The 20,238-nt window shown below is 37.9% G+C and overlaps 1 protein-coding gene across 1 annotated transcript in view; it reads right to left on the bottom strand.

Annotated features, from left to right (window-relative positions):
- LOC148047061 (vomeronasal type-2 receptor 26-like) overlaps positions 1 to 17,873 on the bottom strand; it is a 93,887-nt gene extending 76,014 nt beyond the window's left edge. The window contains exons 1-4 of the mRNA XM_087707715.1: positions 17,868 to 17,873; positions 17,263 to 17,344; positions 16,866 to 16,971; positions 13,526 to 13,724 (exon numbers count right to left, since the gene is read on the bottom strand). Of these exons, the coding sequence (XP_087563841.1) occupies positions 13,526 to 13,724; positions 16,866 to 16,971; positions 17,263 to 17,344; positions 17,868 to 17,873 (393 nt within the window). The remainder of the gene's footprint in view (positions 1 to 13,525; positions 13,725 to 16,865; positions 16,972 to 17,262; positions 17,345 to 17,867) is intronic.
- Between the last annotated feature and the right edge of the window lie 2,365 nt (positions 17,874 to 20,238).

The raw sequence follows: 20,238 nt of genomic DNA, 5'->3' as shown, positions 1-20,238 counted from the left end.
CTCTTAACTCCATTCTTTCTATTTCTTGTTCTATAATCTCAAATCTCTTATCAATTTTCTCTGTGCTTGTTAGAACTTTTTGAATTTCTAACATAATTATTTGCAAAGTTAATTCCTTTTCTTCATGTTGTGCAATTTTTCCAGGTTGTAAGCACTGCCACTTAACCATCCAAGGCTTATTGTTAAATTTCAAACAAATTCACTATAATCTTTCAAGTCCAGGCTTTCTCTTTACTCCAGTCCAGCTACTGATAATACTCCAAAACAGCACCTGTATAAACAAATCATGCTCTTCCCACTGTTCCTTTCAGTAAACAAATTCAAGGACTTTGAGATATAAAATATAAATCAAATGTTCCTAGGAATTAGTGTTTCCAAGCCTCCAGCCTCTAGGTGGCAGTGTTACATCTTTTAGTCCTGCTTTTAGCCTTTTCTTTGTTCCAAGCTTCAGAGAAATATTTTTTAAAGGGAAAATCCATCCGTATATTACCAAAAAGAGATTCTTGCTCCACAAATACAAAAAGTGAGGAAAAATAGAAGAAGAAGGAAGAAAGAGACCAATTTAAAAAGTAAGAGGCATTTGTAAGAATTCCATCCAAAAAAGAAAAATGAAGTTAAGGAAAAAAAGATAACACTCTAATTTTAATACAGGCTTAATCCACCACTTACTCTCTTCTGTCTTCAATTTTAATTTTTTCTCTAAATCTTTTTGAGTGTTCTCTTCTCCAATAGTAAAATTTATCTCACCAATTTTGACACACTCTCTCTCCTGCTATGCTTCCATTTCAGGGGTCTGTCCCAATCTTGTGCAGCCTCAATGGCTGCTTCTCTTGCACCCGGAGGAAAGAGCTTCTCCTGGATCGATCAGGGGCTTTGCGATGTCCCTGAGATCAGCAGGACGTGCCCTTCTATATCACCATCTCTTAGGGGTGGTTTAGGTCCAAAAGGACTGTCCAGCAACAGAGATATCAACAGCAATCCTGGAGCCCCAAGATTGCATTTCGTGTTGTAGCGACATCAGTCCTGCCTTCCCATATCAATAGATTTTATTGTTGAGCTACCAGAAAATTTTGGAAATACCGTGATTTGGGTGATCATCGATCTGTTCTCCAAACAGGTCCACTTTGTATCTTGTTCCAAGATCCTATCAGCAAAGTCGCTAGCTAAATTGTTTATTTTACATGTGTATAGGTTACATGGAGTTCCTGAACGCATTATTTCAGACAGAGGGGTTCAATTCACCTCCCTCTTTTGGAAAGAGTTCCTGAAATTTATAGGCTCCACCCAGGGACTAAGCTCTGCCCACCATCCGCAGACTAATGGGGCTTGTGAGAGGACTAACTCTGTTCTGGAGCAATACCTTAGGTGTTATGTCAATTATCAACAGGATAATTGAGCTGACCTTTTGCCACATGCAGAGGTGGCATATAATTCAGTACATAGCAGTAACAGAATGACCCCTTTTAAAATTGTGTTTGGACAAGGCTTTTTGCCCATTCCTGAATTGCCTCAAGAGAAACTACAAATTTTGTCCTTGTCCGAGTGGAGTGATCAACTTCAATGGTTTTGGCCGATGACCCACAAGGCCTTATATGCACTCACCAACACACAAAAAAAAGCTGACAAAAAAGAGCGAAACCAAAAGAGTACCAGGTTGGGGGTAGTGTATTTTTGTCCACTAAACTTCTGCAAACCACCCAGAAATCGAAGAAATTGGGTCTGAAATATGTGGATCCATTTCCCATTGTCAAAATTATAAATCTTGTAACAGTAAAATTGGAACTCCCAAAGGGCCTTAGAAGGATTTATCCTGAGTTTCATGTAAACTTACTTAAACTGGAACAGACTTCTGCTATGTGTCCACCCCAACCCTCACCCCCTGTTCCCCTCCTGATTGAAGAAGAGCAACATTTTGAAGTTAAAGAAATCTTGGATTCCAGGAAACATAGAGGTTGCATCCAATGTTTGGAAACATTTCCCCCCTTTCCAGGCTGAGTGGGTGAACAAATCTGATGTTAGAGCTCCCAGACCTCTACTGAAATTCTATACCAAGTATCCTGATAAGCCCTAAAGTTGATATATGTTATTGGTTATTATTGTTGTTTTGTTTTATTGTTATTTTTCCCAAGGATATTGTCCTTTCAGAAGGAGGGCCAGATGTCAGCCTCTGCTACGCTTACTTACTATCGGCTCCCATAGAAACAGGGAGGGTGGGGGCATGATATTGGGGAAGGGAATTATATTGTACTGGAGGAGTCTTGTTCTCACCATCTTCTGTGCATGCTGGTGGCTGATGTTTGGACTTGGTCAAGGCCAACTGTCTCGTGTACCAACTTGATGAGGCTGTGTGAATATGCACCCCACATGACACCTTAGGGAGTTGCAGATTGGACACTGGGTTGGGAGATTGGGGGGGCTCTGTAAACGTTTGATATGTACATGTTCCTGCCTTTCTGGCTCAGACCTTGCTTTCCTTTTTGCTGCTTTCACTTCATATCTAGTAATGGAGTTGAGGTTTTTCTTTCTTGGATATTGAAGGAGGCATACCTGACACATACTTGCATAATATCCATTTTATATCTTTGTGGGACTCCTTTTATAGCTTTGTGGAGCTCATATATGGGTATATACTATTTATTAAGGCTTTACTATCTCTTGTTAAAAGCTATTAATCCAGGAAGGTCTTTTTTTGCAATGTGAAAGGAGAGATTATAAAAGAAATATCACTTTCTATTTTTTCAGACACTGAAAAGTGCATCAAATGTCCAGATGATCAATATCCAAGTGAGAATAAAGTCCAGTGTTTCCCCAAAAGAATAACCTTCCTGTCCTATAAAGAACATCTGAACATTATCCTTGTCTCCTTTGCTCTACTCTTGTTCCTAACCACAGGCTTTGTTTTAGCCATATTCCTTAAATACCGAGAAACTCCCATTGTCAAAGCCAACAACCGGGACCTCTCTTACATCCTCCTGATCTCCCTCCAACTTTGTTTTTTGTCTCCTTTACTCTTCATTGGTCAACCAAGGAAAGTCACCTGCCTTCTCCGACAAGCAGTGTTCAGCATTGTCTTCTCAGTAGCTGTGTCTTCTGTATTGGCCAAAACTATTACAGTGGTATTGGCATTCCTGGCCTCAAAACCAGGGAACAAGATGAGAAGGTGGCTGGGGAAGAGCTTGGCCAACTCAATTATCCTTTCTGGCTCTGGTGTTCAAATTTTCATCTGTGCCCTCTGGCTGGGAATTTCTCCCCCATTCCCTGACTCTGACATGCACTCCCAGCCTGGAGAGATCATCCTTCAATGCAATGAAGGCTCTGTTATCATGTTTTATATTGTTCTTGGTTATATGTGTTTCTTAGCTGCCATTTGCTTCACTGTAGCTTTCCTAGCCAGGAACCTGCCTGGAGCCTTTAATGAAGCCAAGATGATCACCTTCAGCATGCTGGTCTTCTGTAGTGTTTGGGTCTCCTTCCTGCCCACCTACCTAAGCACCAAAGGAAAGTCCATGGTAGTTGTGCAGATCTTCTCCATCTTGGCCTCCACTGCTGGGCTTTTGAGCTGCATCTTCCTCCCCAAATGCTATATTATCATCCTGAGGCCAAATCTAAATACCAAGGACCATTTAATGATAAAAGTAGGGAAATAATAGTGAAACTATTTTTAGACTCATAACATTTCATTTTTCATGCCGTTATTATTGTACTTCTATGCTTCCTTTGCATCAGTTTGACAATTAGAGTTATTTAGAAAAGGAATAGAAATACAAAGAGTTTAAGACCAATCAAATTATAATCCAACATACTTATCAAAAGTGAATATATTAATTAATAATTAAAATTGCCCTACAACTAGAGTGGACATGCTAAGAAAAAAACACCAGTATATCAACATGAGAGAAATGCAGAGGAGAAAAGATTCCCAAAAGAAAGCAAGAAAGTTAGATATGTATCAAAATTTAAATCTCTTTGAATAGGCTGTCTTTCTGACTTATTCTGACTTATTGTTGAATGTAGATGAAGGCAGTAGAGCTGTATGTCAAGAACTTGAACTCCAGTTGCAACCCTCTGGATGGCCTACACCAGTGACTTCTGCAGGTGTCATGTGACAATTGTGGGACCTCAGAATTTCAGGACTTTGTTTTCCTAACACCTTTTCTGAACATAAGATAAAAAGAATGATCCAACTGCAAAAATGCACTTGGAAGGTTCAACAACCTCTGCAACTTGATCCAGGGAAGAAAAAGGAGATTATCCTCAAATCAGATTGGTCTCTTATCTAAAGAGACCACGTGATACTCTGATTCCCAAAATGGAAATCTTTCAGTATTGCGCCATGTGAATGGTAAAATAATCTATGATGGGAAAACATTCTTGAAATGTCACTTATCCAGACTTAACTAGGAAGCTACAGGGAGAGCCCACCTTCTTCAAAAGCTGCCTAGAGGAGAACTGTCTTTGTCACAGCCAATGGTGGGGAAAGAATGTCATAAAAACATGGTGTGTGTGAAAATGCCAGAACCAGCTTTGCTCTTCTTCTTTTATCATTTAAGCTCCAGCAAAGTATATTCTTGGCAAAACAATGGCCCAGGAGTCTTTCTTCACAAGGGGAATGAATGGGATGATTGATACCTTGGCTGGATGTCATGTGGTATTGGGTTTCTTTTACAGAGTATTTCTAGCACTTGTGTGGCCAACCTTTAGGTCTCTTCCCAGACTCCGATACCCAATAAAATAGCTGGGAATGTAATAGTCAATTTGTAAGTGTGATTTTAATGTTTAAAAAATGTTGAATAAAAATTATTTCATATGTGTATGTGTATGTGTATGTGTATGTGTATGTGTATGTGTATGTGTATGTGTATGTGTATGTGTATGTGTATGTGTATTTGTATGTGTATGTGTATGTGTATGTGTATGTGTATGTGTATGTGTATGTGTATGTGTATATGTATATGTATATGTATATGTATATGTATATGTATATGTATATGTATATGTATATGTATATGTATATGTATATGTATATGTATATGTATATGTATATGTATATGTATATGTATATGTATATGTATATGTATATGTATATGTATATGTATATGTATATGTATATGTATATAAACCTAAAGAACAATTGGAAAAAAGAAAAAAAAAATCATGGATGAGCTTGGCTTTTTATGCATCATCCTGGCATTCAAAAGCAACAGCCAGAATTCAGAGCCACAAAAGATCTTGTAGTCAGGTACTGAGAGTAGAAACCGAGATCCATAAAATAGGAATAGATTCAAAAGCTCCAAAAAGAATGGCTCATCCTCTGCGCATCATCATCAGGGTGGTCCAGCTATTCCCTCTAGCTCAATCCCCCAGTTCTCATTTTCATGCTAAGGTATAGCATAGCAGTGTTACAAAATTTGAGGGGTGCCACAAAGAAAACCCATTTTCCAAAGCACCAGATGGCAGGATAAGAAGCAATGGATGGAAAGTAATCAAGGAGAGAAGCAGCCTAGAAATAAGGAGAAATATTTTGACAATGAGAAAAATTAACCAATGGAACAACTTCAGAAGTTGTAGGTGCTCCATCACCTGATCGGACAGCCATTTGTCCAGACTGATATAGGGTCTCCTGCTTGAGCAGAGGTTAAATTAAAAGACCACCCCTTTCAAGATCTTGGCAGTCTTGGGAAGGGAATCATACACAATCTCAGAGATGTGAAGGCCAAAGAGCCTCACAACCATGGTGGGCATCCACACAACCAGAAGAAGGGACATCCCTTCAAACCAGTTTTTTGTGGGTGTTTCAAGGAATTGTGTCAAAGAAAAAAATAAAATCTATTGGTCCTATATCTTTTTCTATATTTATGCAATGATAGAACCCAAAAATATTCAGTGTCCTCAGTCTAGAGTGGCATCAAACTTATAGCTCTAGGTGATTTTACTCAGTCTTTGGAGAAAAGATACCATATTGAAGGACAGCAGAAGTCAACAAGTCTTCCTCCAGCATCATTTTCTGACAGAATAGATCATAATCACTACAGAATATTGTCTGCATGGGTGTATCTGTAGTTTTTCACTAACATGCTGTATGTCAGCTTTCTTTCTGCCAATGGAGCCAAGGAAGAAGTTCAGGATCCCCAGAGAAAAAGTTACTCCTCACTGTAATTATCAACATCCTGCTCTTTAACATGTCTCCTTCTATTTCTCCTGCCTTGTAAACATCAGACTGAAGCTCCATGGAGGGGATCTTGCATCAGAAAAGTATAAATACTTCAGATCACTCTCTGTGATGTATGAAGTTTAGGACAGGCAGGGGCTGTGCTGTTAAATGCACCTCTCTTTTCTTTCCAGGTGAAGCTTGGTTTGTCTCTGTTTCAATCAGCAAAACGACTGTGAGAAGGTTTTTAATTTTTCAACTCTTGTTTTGAAACAGAAAGGGATTTGATTAAATCCCATTAATTATGGATCTCCTGCTTCTGCTCCTGCTGCTCCTGCTGTCCCAGCCAATTTCTGGGAAGCTTAGAATGAAATGTCCACTGACTCTGGAATGCCAGGATGGAGAAAAATCATGGAGCTATTACAGCCCAGGAGACCATCTCATTAGTGTAGTCATCACTGCAACAAAAATATCTCATATAATGTTCCCTTTCAATACAGCTCCTTCTAATCAGTCTCACTAGTAAGTCATTCAGGATAATGCAGTTGCATTCCCTCCAGTTATAATTCTAACATTCTCATTTTGTTCTCCTTATTAAATTGTCTCTTTATACCACAACATCTGTCCTGTCTAATTTCCTGATTTTTATTTCCATGCTTGTTTTGTCTTATTTTGGGGAATAGATTCAAATCCAAATATGGGACAGAAAAAAAATCTGAGAGAACTCCATATTATTTTCCTTTCCCTGTTCAATTGGAATTCATGACTTGAATATTGACTTTTGTTTAAATTAGTCATTATTATAGTTTTCCCCTGCCCAGTTCATTTCAAATGTAACTACTCATTGATATTTACTTCCTGATCCTAATATAAATACATTTTATTTTTAAAATTGTTTTTTGAGTGACTTTTGGGAAAGATCCTCTCCCTTTTATGGCAGTTCTACTTTAATTATTCAATTATTTTAAACTCTAGTTATTGGCAGGTGAAAATTAGCACTGCCACAAAGAATGGTGTATTTGTGATTCTTAATCCAGTTGAGGAACTGTATCAACTCTCATTAAAATTAAATGGAGATGGGTGAATATCATTTCTTAGTATTGGCATAAGACTTTGAAGGCTTCAAGAGACAAAGTGTATAAAAGGCGAAAGATTTATACGATCTGAAGAGAAACCAGAGTATGTTATGAAAATGGAAATAAAAATATGTTTTTTTTAAAAAAAGAGACAAAGTGTATAAGACTGAAAAAAAGTATGTAGTTCATTTTGTTGATGGTGATAATTACAACATCATTTTATAGGAGTTTATCTACTGCACATTCAAAAGTGATATGCTTTATTTTCATTAATCAATAAAAATTATAAAATGGTATAAATATATTTTGCTATTGATGAGGATGGTGATGATAAAATGAACATTTTTTTACAGTAAAATATCTTCTAATCAGTCTAAACTCGTACGCTTGATTTTTGCTATTCAAGTGGTCAATAAGAATTCCCAACTCCTGCGCAATTTCACACTTGGCTACAACATCCATGACAACTATATGAACTCCATTGGCACTTCAGATGCCTTGATGGACATGCTCTCTACTGGCAAAGCCAATGTTCCCAACTACAGCTGTGGAAAGGAGGACAACCTTTTGGCTTTTATTGATGAAGCTAACAGGGACATCTCCATCCAGATGTCAAGAATAGTAGACCCCTACAAGGTCCCACAGGTCTGTATGTGTGTCCCTCCATTTAGGAAAGTGAGTGGATTGGTAAGACATGTAAGCAATAAATCCAACCATATCTATTCAATGGAGTTCAAGAGTTGTTTTCTCCATGATCACTCTAGTTATGTTGTCTAGTGATGGGTTTGACATTGGGAAGGGGGACACATAAAAGCAATCACATCATCTCATGACACAATCCCCATTGCTTTGGGAGCTTCTGCTGCACACTTGAGAACCTAAGGAGAGGCACTGTGTCCAATCAAAGAATATTCTGTACAAAAGAAGCACTAATGGAAAGCTCTTGTTTGTACATCTTCTTAGCCATATAATATTTTCAATGATATACAAATACCATATTCATGAAAAGAATCCCAATGCCTTAGTTTGTGAGACATATAATACATATAAGACAAACTGCCTACAATCTAGAGTTTGATCCTGACAGAGCTCAATGTTGATTCAACCTTCCATCCTTTCAAGGTTGGTGAAATGAGAGCACAGATTTTGGAGGCAATAGGTTGACTGTATAAACCATCCAGAGAGTACTGGAAAGCATTATGAGGTGGTATACACTCTGTAGTGCAGGTGGAACAATCTGGAGCTGAACACACTTAAAACTGTAGAGATGAAAGTTATTTTAGGAGTAGCACTCCTATTCTACCACCTCTTACAATATTAGCCAACACAGTATCAACATCAGAGTTCTTCTAGTTTCCAGGTTCTATAATCTGCATCAACTCAGAAATTCAGATTGTTTAAGGAGCTGCTGATATAATTTTACACAGGATTTATCAAGCCTGTCATTTGTACATCTATAACTGTTCAGTACAGCAACTAAACAGGGCAGGACAGATTCCAATGGATAGTTATGACTGCAGAAAAAACAATTTCAACCACCCTGCCTTTCATTGAGGATTGAGTCAGATTCCAATGAGTGAGAAAAAGGGCTGAGAAAATATCTACAGACCCCTCATATCCTGGACATAAATTCCTCCCCTCAGAATGCTGCTATAGGGCATTGAATGCCAATACAGTTTCCCCCCCTCATGCCATCACTCTATTTGAATACCTAATTAACACAGCACTGTCTTATGTCTAAGAATATTTACTCATGTTGTATGACATTATTATTATACAATTGTATCACAGCGGCCAGTTGTTTCGCCGGATTTGGCATTGGTTACTAGTCGGGCCCCACCCAGGGGCCTAGGACGTCGTAACGTATTTTCGTAATATGCGTGCAGATCCAAGCAGTGCGGCTTTTTGCATTTGACTGATGGTGATTTTGTCAATTTTTAACTGTTTTAAATGTAATTCCAGTGCTTTTGGAATAGCACCCAATGTGCCAATTACCACTGGAATTATCACTGCTGGTTTGTGCCATAGTCGTTGAATTTCGATTTTTAAGTCCTGGTATTTTGCTATTTTTTCATGTTCCTTCTCGGCGACCCTGCTATCACCTGGTATTGCGATGTCTATGATTGTGACCTTATTTTTCTCAACCAGTGTGATGTCTGGTGTATTATGCACGAGTATTTTGTCGGTTTGTATACGGAAATCCCACAAGATCTTGACCATCTGATTTTCGGTGACTTTTTCAGGCTGATGTTCCCACCAGTTTGTTGCTCTTTTAATATTATAATTTTTGCACAAATTCCAATGGATCATTTGTGCTACTGAATTGTGCCGCAATTTATAATCAGTCTGCGCAATTTTTTTACAGCAGCTGAGTATGTGATCAACAGTTTCATCAGCTTCTTTGCAAAGTCTGCATTTGGCATCATCAGAGGATTTTTCTATTTTGGCCTTAATGGCATTTGTGCGGATAGCTTGTTCTTGCGCAGCCAGGATTAGTGACTCTGTTTCTTTCTTTAATGTACCTGTTGTTAACCATAACCAAGTTTGTTCACTGTCCACTTTATCTTTTATTTTTTCCAGAAATTGGCCATGCAGTGCTTTGTTCTGCCAACTCTCCATTCTTGATTTTATCACATCTTTTCTGTATTCTTGTTTCGTCTGTTGGGCCTTCAGTAGATTTTTGTTCTTTACTTCGATTAATAGAAGTTCTTGACTTTCTTTTAAATAATCAGCCAATCCATGTTTTTCTTCTTCAACTGTTTGCTTCACTTGTAATAATCCTCTGCCACCTGATTTTCGGGGCAGGTACAGTCTATCAGTATCACCACGTGGATGTAAACTGTAGTGCATTGTCATTAGTTTCCTGGTTTTTCGGTCCAAAAGGTCCAAATCAGCTTGTGTCCAGTTAACTATACCAGCTGTGTATCTTATAACTGGTATTGCCCAGGTATTTATGGCCTTGATTGTATTTCCACCATTCAATTTAGATTTAAAAATTTTCCTAACTCTGTTGGTGTACTCTCGCCTGACAATAGTTTTTACTCCTCCATGCTTGATGTTATCCAATTGCAGAATGCCTAAGTATTTGTAGGCTTCATTTTCATTGCATTTAATTAATTGGCCATTGGGCATTTCAATTCCCTCACATGCAGTGATTTTGCCCCTTTTTATGGATACAGTGGCACATTTTTCCATGCCAAACTGCATTGAAATATCGGTGCTGAATACTCGGACTGTGTTTGTCAATGATTGGATTTCTATTTCTGACTTTCCATAGAGTTTCAAATCATCCATATATAGTAAATGTGAAATTTTTTCAGCTTCTTTGGCTGTTTGGTAGCCTAATTTCATTTTTTTTAAGATTACTGATAGTGGGATCATTGCGATGATGAAGAGAAGAGGTGAAAGTGAGTCACCCTGGAAAATTCCTCGCTTGATATTAACCATTCCGTAGATCTCATTCCCTACTGCCAAGTCAGTTCTCCATTGTTTCATCGCCTTTTCAGTAAAGGATGTAATATTTTTGCTAATGCCAGTTGTTTCTAAGCATTTTATGATCCAACTATGTGGCAGTGAGTCAAATGCCTTTTTGTAATCAATCCAGACCATATTCAAGTTCGTTTTTCTGTTCTTACAATTTTCTAATATTATTTTATCAATTAGAAGCTGATCTTTTGTGCCCCTGCTCCTTCTTTTGTTGCCTTTTTGCTCTACTGGCAAGATGTTTATTATTATTATTATTATTATTATTATTATTATTATTATTATTATTATTATTATTATTATTATTATCATCATCATCATCATCATCATCATCTTTCTTACCAACTTCTCCTTTTGCTATCTTATGATTATCTTATGTTTGTATGTACACTTATTTGTATGTACATGTAATTTGTATGTAAATTGATTATATTATCTTGAATTATATTATTATGAAGCAGATTATCTGGATCCCTTTCAGTCGGGTTTCAGGCCTGGTTACAGCACCAAAACTGCTTTGGTCGCGCTGATCGATGATCTCTGGCGGGCCAGGGATAGAGAACATTCCTCTATCCTAGTGCTTCTTGACCTCTCAGCGGCCTTCGATACCATCAATCATGGTATCCTTCTGCGGCGGTTACGGGAAGTGGGAGTGGGCGGCACCGTCTTACAGTGGTTCTCCTCCTACCTCTCGGTCGCAGTCGGTGTTGGTTGGAGGACAGAGATCGACCCCTAGGCCCTCAAATATGGAGTGCCGCAGAGTTCAGTCCTGTCCCCCCTCCTATTTAATATCTACATGAAGCCGCTGGGTGAGATCATACACTGGCACGTGATCAAATATCATCAGTATGTGGGCAATACTCAATTGTATCTGTCCGCCCCGTGCCAACTCAGCGAAGCAGTGGAAGTGATGTGCCAGTGCCTGGAGGCTGTCAGAGTCTGGATGGAAGCAAACAAGCTTGCACTCAATCCAGACAAGACCGAGTAGCTATTGATGTTGCCTCCCAAGGATAGTCCAGACATTCCACCTCTTAGCCTGGGGGGTGAAATTATACACCCCTCAGAGAAGGCCCGCAATTTGGGTGTCCTCCTGGACCCGCAGCTGACATTAGAACACCATCTGTCAGCTGTGACCAGGGGGGCTTTTGCCCAGGTTCGCCTGGTGCACCAGTTGCAGCCCTATCTGGACCTGGAGGCACTTCGAATGGTCATTCATGCCCTCGTCACCTCAAGTCTGGATTACTGTAATGCACTCTACATGGGGCTGCCCCTGAAGAGTGTTCAAAGACTGCAGTTGGTCCAGAATGCATCCGCGCGAGCGATACTGGGTGTACCTAGATACACCCATGTTACACCCATCCTCCGTGAGTTGCACTGGCTCCCTATTGGTCTCCAAACGCGCTTCAAGGTGCTAGTCATTACTTTTAAAGCGCTACATGGTTTAGGACCTGGCTACCTGAGAGACTGCCTCCTGCCACATACCTCCCAATGACCAACAAGATCTCACAGGTTGGGCCTCCTCCGGGTGCTGTCGACTGGACAATGCCGGCTGGCGGCCCCCCAGAGAAGGACCTTCTCTGTAGCTGTGCCGGCCCTGTGGAATGATCTATCCGTAGAGATCCGGACCCTTACCACTCTCCCGGCCTTCCTTAAAGCCACTAAGACCTGGCTGTTCCGGCAGGCCTGGGGCTGTTGATCAATGTCCAGCCCCACTTATACTGAATGGATGTTGTGTAATTTTAACAATTGTATTTTTTACTTTAAATTTTTAAATGCTTTTTTATCTGTCTGTAAGCCACCCAGAGTCCCAAGGGAGTGGGCGGCATACAAATTTTATTAAATTGAAAAATTGAAAATCTTGTTGTTTATACATAAATTGAGAGTTTCTGTACCAGAGACAAATTCCTTGTGTGTTCAATCACACTTGGTCAATAAAGTAGTCTAGTCTAGTCTAGTCTAGTCTAGTCTAGTCTGGTCTAGTCAAGTCACTATTACTTTTGCTAATAGGTTTATGATCAAATTCATAATAAAAGTCTTGTGGAAATTATTTTTTTACTGGCTGATCTATTCAAGAAATATCCCTCTCTGCCATCATAGTTTGCATACATAAAAATTAATGAGAAAGATGATAAAATTCAGCCTGATTAGTCAAATGATTAATATGGCTAAAACAATATCCTGTTCCTCTTGAGTAGAATTCAGAGTGGAAAGATACAGAGTATATCTATAAAGAAGTACAAAGAATAAGAAGGTTCTAAACTCAGACAATACATTATTTACAATTGCTTTGTCATGTACCATCTAATGACACAATATATCAGTCAGGGGAAACCCAAGTTTTACTATCCCTATAAAATCCCTTATTAATAGTTATTAATAAATCAAACTGGTCTTTGGAAAATAACATGATAGCCAGTCATGGCTATTTGATGGTATAAGACAATAGAGCAAGTAACCCCATTCCTTATCTAGTTGTATTTTTTTATGAGACTGGAACTTGGCTCCCTCCTCATCAAAGGAGCTCATTTAGATCCAGGGCATAAGGGAAATTACCAATTAGATATTTTTTTTAAAAAAAAATGTAGCTATCCTATTTATTTAGCCCCATTTACTGTATTATATAAAGCCAAGATTTGCCAGTGCTCTGATATTGAGCAGAAGTAGGTGAATTTCTGAGATTTCTAGCTGCTGGCCGTAGTCCAGGTAGTTGCACAACAATATTGTGACTAGCGGTTCTGGATCTATTGTTTCTAAAAGGTGCAGAAGACCATTTGAATTTGTTCTTGCCATATAAATTATTGCACAACGTAGATTGTACCTGGTCATCAATTTCATTGGGAGCTTCCTCATTGCTGATGTCAGAATCAGCGGCAGCAGAGGGTTCTTCATCATCCATTACAAAATTTTCATCACAATCTGATTCCACTTCACTCAGATCACTCTCGGCCTCTCCATACCATTTTAGAACAGTTTCTTCAAAGTTTGGATCACCAAATCCGACACTTTTGGCAGAAAACCTGGACCTGACATTATTTTAAAAAATGTTAACAAGATCTGCGGCCAAAATGACTGAAATTCAAATTCAAATGCCGCTACAGAAAACACCAAATAACTGGTGCAAATGTGATGCTACATACACTCTTACTGGTGGGAAAATAAAAGCTATTCACAACTGAAATGGTCCATTTCTAAAAATAGGGGTGTTCCGAACATTTTGGAAAACTGTTGCAGTCACTATGACTGCAGGTCTGTGGTTATGGGTTAAATGAAAGTCCTATTGCAATGCTTATATCAAGACAACAACATATTTCCTCTGTGGACAGAATTTAAAACTTACATACAAATTAACTCTTTACTTGAACAAAACGGTTCAGCTGAAATCTGTAAATATGGGTCTGATTGTTAAAAAATGTAGAGGTGATGTAGAAATATGATTTGCATTCTTTATTCTGATTCTTATTTAATTTGTTTCTTGTGTTGTATTTTTCCTGGTCTTGCTAATGTTCTGTGTTTAATATTCTGTATTTTGATATGGTCTACCAGGTAATCAACAAAGCAGTATTCTACTATGTGCATGACAAAACAAGTTGAATGTATCAAAAGTTAATAACTGACCCTAAATACAGCATACTTCACTGTTTTTCAGATCTGTTCAATTGCTTCAGAAGCTCTGAGTGATAAAAGTCAATTTCCTTTTTTCTACCAGATGCTCCCCAAATTAGGGATTCTCTACCCAGGAATTGTCCAACTCCTCCTCCATTTCAGATGGACCTTGATTGGTCTCTTTGCATCAGACACAGAGTTTGGAGAGAATTTCATGAGGATCTTTACTCCTATGCTTGTCAGGCATGGAATTTGTATTCTTATATCACAACTATTGTCAACCACTACAACTACAGCAATGCTTAGGGATCCCGTCTCTAAGTGGAGGCAAGTAAATGTCTTTGTTCACTTCATAGATTATTTTTCCCTTTGGGACAGAATTCGACTTTTCCATTCAACACTTAACAGTTTGCCAGAACCTATTGAAGAGAAAGTCTGGATAATTTCAGGCTTTGGAGAATTGCAAATAAGAAGACAAGCATTTTTAAAATATGTCCATAGTGTTTGGACCTACAGTTTTCAGTGGGAAAAAAGACCAAATGACAATTCCTTCAATCCAGATCTCATTGTGCAACTGCAGTTTGGAGATCAGTCACTTCACTGTTCTTTTTCAAAAGACTTCATTTCTGTCAAAGGCCGGAGAAGATGCACTCAGAAATCTCCACTGAAGACCAAAGTGGAAAGAAATAAGATCTGGAACCGATATAACCACCATGTTTACACTTTGTTTAATACTCTGGCCCATGCTTTGAATGCTGCGTATTCTTCCATATCCAAGAGGAGAAGGAAAGAGGGAGAAGAGAGGCTGGGGACTCAAAGGCTGCAGCCATGGCAGGTATGGGGTCCTGACAATGATCCATCAAAGTTACTTTCTTTGGATAAGGAATACAAAGGAGACAAAATTCACCTTTTTGTGTCTCAAAAGGCCAATAAGTTTGACCAATCCAATCACTTTTGGATAATTTTCCTTCAGCAAGGTCTCACTCACCCTCTTCAGGCTGGTGTTTTTAGGTTTGTGTGAGTAAAGTATGGTCAGAGCTTCTGTCTTTCGATAGATAGATAGATGATAGATAGATAGATAGATAGATAGATAGATAGATAGATAGATAGATAGATAGATATGATAGATTAGATAGCTATAGATAGATGGACAGATATTGATATTGATATTGATATATTGATACTAAGCAGTATTAATGTTATAATCTAGACTTTCAGACTTGCACGATTCTGTTAATATAACTTTACAATACAGTGGAATTAGCTCATATGGTTGCATTTTATGTTTGCTCTACCTGGTAGAACATTAGCTTGGTAACTTTCTTCTAGACAAATCTATGCTTTCTGGAAATTACCCTGTTGTTTTCAATGAACCACACCTGTATAATATGACAGAAAGAAAGTGAGAAAGGATTCTCCTAAATCTTTAGGCTGAAAAAAGTTAATATGAGAATAGAATAGAATAGAATAGAATAGAATAGAATAGAATAGAATAGAATAGAATAGAATAGTTGGAAGGGATCTTGGAAATCTTCTAGTCCAAACCCCTGCTTAAGCAGGAAACCCTAAACCATTTCAGAAAAATGGTTGTCCAATCTCTTCGTAAAAACTTTAAGTGTTGAAGTATTCACAAATTTTGGAGGCAAGTTGTTCCACTGATTAATTGATCTCATTGTCAGGAAATTTCTCCTTAGTTCTAGGTTGCTTCTCTCCTTGGTTAGTTTCCACCAACTGCTTCTTGTTCTACCCTCAGGTGCTTTGGAGAATAGCTTGACTCACTGTTCTTTGTGGCAATCCCTGAGATACTGGAACACTTTGTACTTTCAGAATTATGTTAAGGTAGCATTACAATATAGTAGAATTAGCTTATCTGGTCATCTTTCGTGGCTGGTCTACCAGGAACAACATCAGCCTCACAGCTTTTTTCCTGACAAATCCATGCTTTCTCGTAATTACCCTGTTGTTTTCAATGGCTTTATGAACAATATCTGCATTTGTTTGTTTGTTCAATTTATTTGTGACCCTTGTGATTCTTTATCAATTTTATCCATTATTTATTTTATCAATATATTGTTTGCCAATATATCATTGTCAAAATTTGCTAAACCTTTCTTTTTCCCTTTTGAGGATAGTGATAACACTTGTTCTCTCAGCTCAGGATATTTGCAAGTTACACAGCTTTAGCAGAAAGATTCAATTGTGAAAAGAACATGTGGGATAAGAAGCCAAAATTTCTGCTTTTAAGATTCTTGGATGTTTCATTCCAGCTTCATCCCTTTCTGAAGAAGAATGAATTTTGCAATCTTTCCCTGCTTAAAGTTTACTTGGACCAAAATGGTGATGTAGCAGCAGATCTGAACATCATAAGCATGTTAGTTTTTTCCGGGGAATATCCAATTAGTAAACAACTAGGCCGTTTGGAAAGACAGAGAATTATTATCAATCAAGATGCTCTTTCACAGCTAAAGTTACTCAACAAGGTGGGTGAAATATTGGCATCATTTCTCTGTTTTCCAAAGCCTTGGGACATATTTCAACTGGCTAAGCCTATTCACCAAATATAATGATCTTCAATGAGAATTGTATTTGAGGAGTAGAACTTATAGTTTTCATAAATAGCTTGAGAGGCTTCAGTACGATTGGCAAGGTGTCCTTTAGATGCTGTAATATGGAACACTGTTTCAAATTGATTCAGCTATGTCCAGCATGGGATGCTGAGTGACAATTCTTTAGGACTCAGATCATGACTATTTTGTCTCCCCTATGCAATGTGGTATCTGTATAAAACTGGTGAAAGGGTAAATCAAGTCTTGGGGATTTGGCGCTGATAACATCAACTTGTCTTGTTTCCTTGCCTAAGATTAGCAAAATAGAATATAAGTCTTTTGATCAATGCCCACATTCCCGGTGGGTGAAAGAGGCAAGAATAAGTCTAATCAAGGCTGGACATACTTCTTGTTGTTACCATTGGGAAATTTGCTTTGAATTCAGGATTTTCTTGCCATGGTTGGGAAGGTTTATAGTCTGTGATGTTCTTAAATAGAACATACATAGTCAGAGTTATCCATAGCTGTCTGTCATGCCAAGGGGATAGAAGAATAGGTCTTCTGCTCCTGGGGAGAAGGTCCAAGGCTTTCCATTCACATGAAATCATAATGACTGTTGTGATGTGCCCTGAGTGAGAACACTAAAGCACTGAAACAAGGTTTGATCCGAAGAAAAACTCTTCCTCATATTGGAACAAATGAGGGACAATTTGAATAAAAAAAGGTTTTTAGTTTTATCACTTCATATAGAACATTCTTGAATGCAATTTGGTTTTTTTTCATTGTTAGTTACCATAAATGTCTGTGGGAAAAAGATCCAAATTTAACCAATAATAAATAGCATGCCAACTGGTGTCACCTAATTGTGGTTTTTCAACAGAAAGGACCTTTTTTTGGATTGATTTTAGAAACAACTCTTGCTGTCCTAGGGCTCATATTCACATCCCAAGTGACACAGCAAAAAAAAATGCCTGACTTCTCATTTTTGAGGAACACATTCTCACAACTCACCTCCATCTTATCTTACTCCAATTCCAGGCAATCAGTTTTAGTCCTAGTTCACCAGCATGGTGGCCATATAAAATTAGCAAATAAGCATATAAATAAACAAAGAACAGATGCATTAAGGTTAACAGCCCTAATCTGTAATGAAATTTTCCTTTGTATCTTAATTGGAAAACTTTCCTGTATACTTTAACTTTCAAATGGGACTGGTGTTGCAATGATACATGTAGTCCAGAAGAAACTTTTTCAAATCCAACTGTTCAGAAGTTTCTTCTTCATCACAGTTTTATTCTGTTTAGATAAATTTAGTGAAGTAAACATTTCATACACTTTTCACAATGAATTTCATTCTAAACTTTAATATAACTAAAGCATTTTAATTTAAATTCATGGGTACATGTAGAAAGGAGGAATGTATGCTAATATATACCATGTGGAGGCACCACTAGTTATTCATGCTTAAATCTTTTCTCCATTGCTTCTCTCCAGAATTTATTAAGTAGAAATGTCCTTTCTTGCAATGTGATAACACAAAAGCAAAAGGGAGGAACTAAACCTCTTGCAACTATTGGCAGTTAAATATTTCTTATTTACCTAAGGGAAGTCCAGCAACTACTTGACTAATGGTCATGTTTATCTCCATTTTTCATTAATGATGAGTTCATAAATGCTTGTCATTCCTTGTTTTTCTTCTTAGTCTCTGCCTCAGTCCAAATGTGGGGAAAATTGTCAGCCTGGATTTTTCAAGAGGGCTCGAAAAGGAGAGCCAGTTTGCTGTTATGACTGTGTTCCTTGTCCAGAGGGGACCATCTCCACTCAGGAAGGTGGGTAACCCCACAGAAAAGGGTATTGGATTAAACCAAAGCATTTTGATCAACATTCATTTTAAAAGAAACACATCTAAGATTGACAACTTTTTGGTTCTTCTTCATTTTCAAGGTGCCCAATTTCCTCCATAATAGGAGGAATAAGAAAAAGATCTTGAAAGATGAGGTAGGAAGAGAAATAAGAACATGGTGGATTATGTGAGATTTTCTTGCCGGTTTGGAACTGTCCTCCCATTTTTACCTTTCTTAGGAACATTCTTTGAAATTGAGGGATGTGTTAAGGTCAATGGCTTTTGCTTGCCAAACCCAGTTTATATTACAGCCAAAAATATATTGTATGTAAATCAATCAATAAATTTATCAGTCAGTCTTTATTTAGATCATGGAACCACATAAGCAGAAAGATGTAATCCAGGGGACCATGGAGGGAGAGAGTTTGGGTTCAAGAGCCAAGAGAAATATACACAAAAACTCATCATAAAAGACATGGAGCAGTTCTGTGTGAAAGCAGGAATGTAAATTAAATTTATTATTATTAGGGGTAATAATGCCTTTTTATAATTTGCCTTTTTATTTTAGTGCTTTAATTTTCCTTGTATTATGGATGAAAAGGTAAAACACAAATTTTGTTTATAGCCCATTTCAACTTTCCCAGATTCAACATTGCTATTATCATAGTTTCCTTGGTTGGAACAGCACTTGGGATATATAAATTGTCCAGAATGCAATAACATGCACAGTGTTGGGTTTACCTATATTCATGCATAGGGTTTGAGCTGCACAGGCTACCAATGTCTCTCTAACTGCTTTCCAATTCACTATTAAAGTCCTACATGTTATAAAATCAGGGTATCTACAGGACTTCCTCGACTTGAGGATATCTGCACTTAGTAGAAGATCAGTCAGATTCTTGAAAAACCTAGCAGATAATGTTGTCTCCCAAAAGGCAGATAAGGGAATAGAGAGTCAGCCATACTGGACTTAATTCTCACTAATAGTGAGATAGTGTAATATATACACTAATTTGTGTATATTAAAGGTTTTTTTTCTGGGCTGTAAGCAGTCCAAAGTTTGCTTTAAGTTGATTAGACAGAGAGATATGTATGCACGGTCATATTAACTATTTACTATGGCTTCCTTGTCTCTCAGTATCAGTTATTATTCATTTTTTATGGTGTAACAGAATTCAGCATTAAGATAAAATTCACACAAAAAAAATCACAAAAAGTGCCCTTGAGATTTATGTAGTTCTTGCAAGGATCCGGGGAGTCTTCTGAGGGGGCATTCCATCACAATATTAGATAATGTTTGTGGGATATTCCCACATTCACAGTTACTATTATTCCAACATTCACAGTATCATCAATTAGCTCCCTCCCCCCACCCCAGTATTGGCACCTCTTATGGTTGGCACCTGCTATGATATCCATAGAAGATCTTTCTTGAAAGATGAAAAGAGATATAAAAGAACTATTACTTTCTCCTTTCTCAGATATTGAAAAATGCACCAAGTGCCCAGATGATCAATATCCAATTGAGAGCAGAGTCCA

The sequence above is a fragment of the Thamnophis sirtalis genome, unplaced genomic scaffold (assembly GCF_051295495.1).
Source record: "Thamnophis sirtalis isolate CommonGarterSnake01/CBP01778 unplaced genomic scaffold, rThaSir2_p1.2 scaffold_3, whole genome shotgun sequence".
In the NCBI taxonomy this organism is placed as follows: Eukaryota; Metazoa; Chordata; class Lepidosauria; order Squamata; family Natricidae; genus Thamnophis; species Thamnophis sirtalis.
Note: the sequence above shows the minus strand (reverse complement) of the source record. Positions and strands in the feature narration are given on the sequence as shown.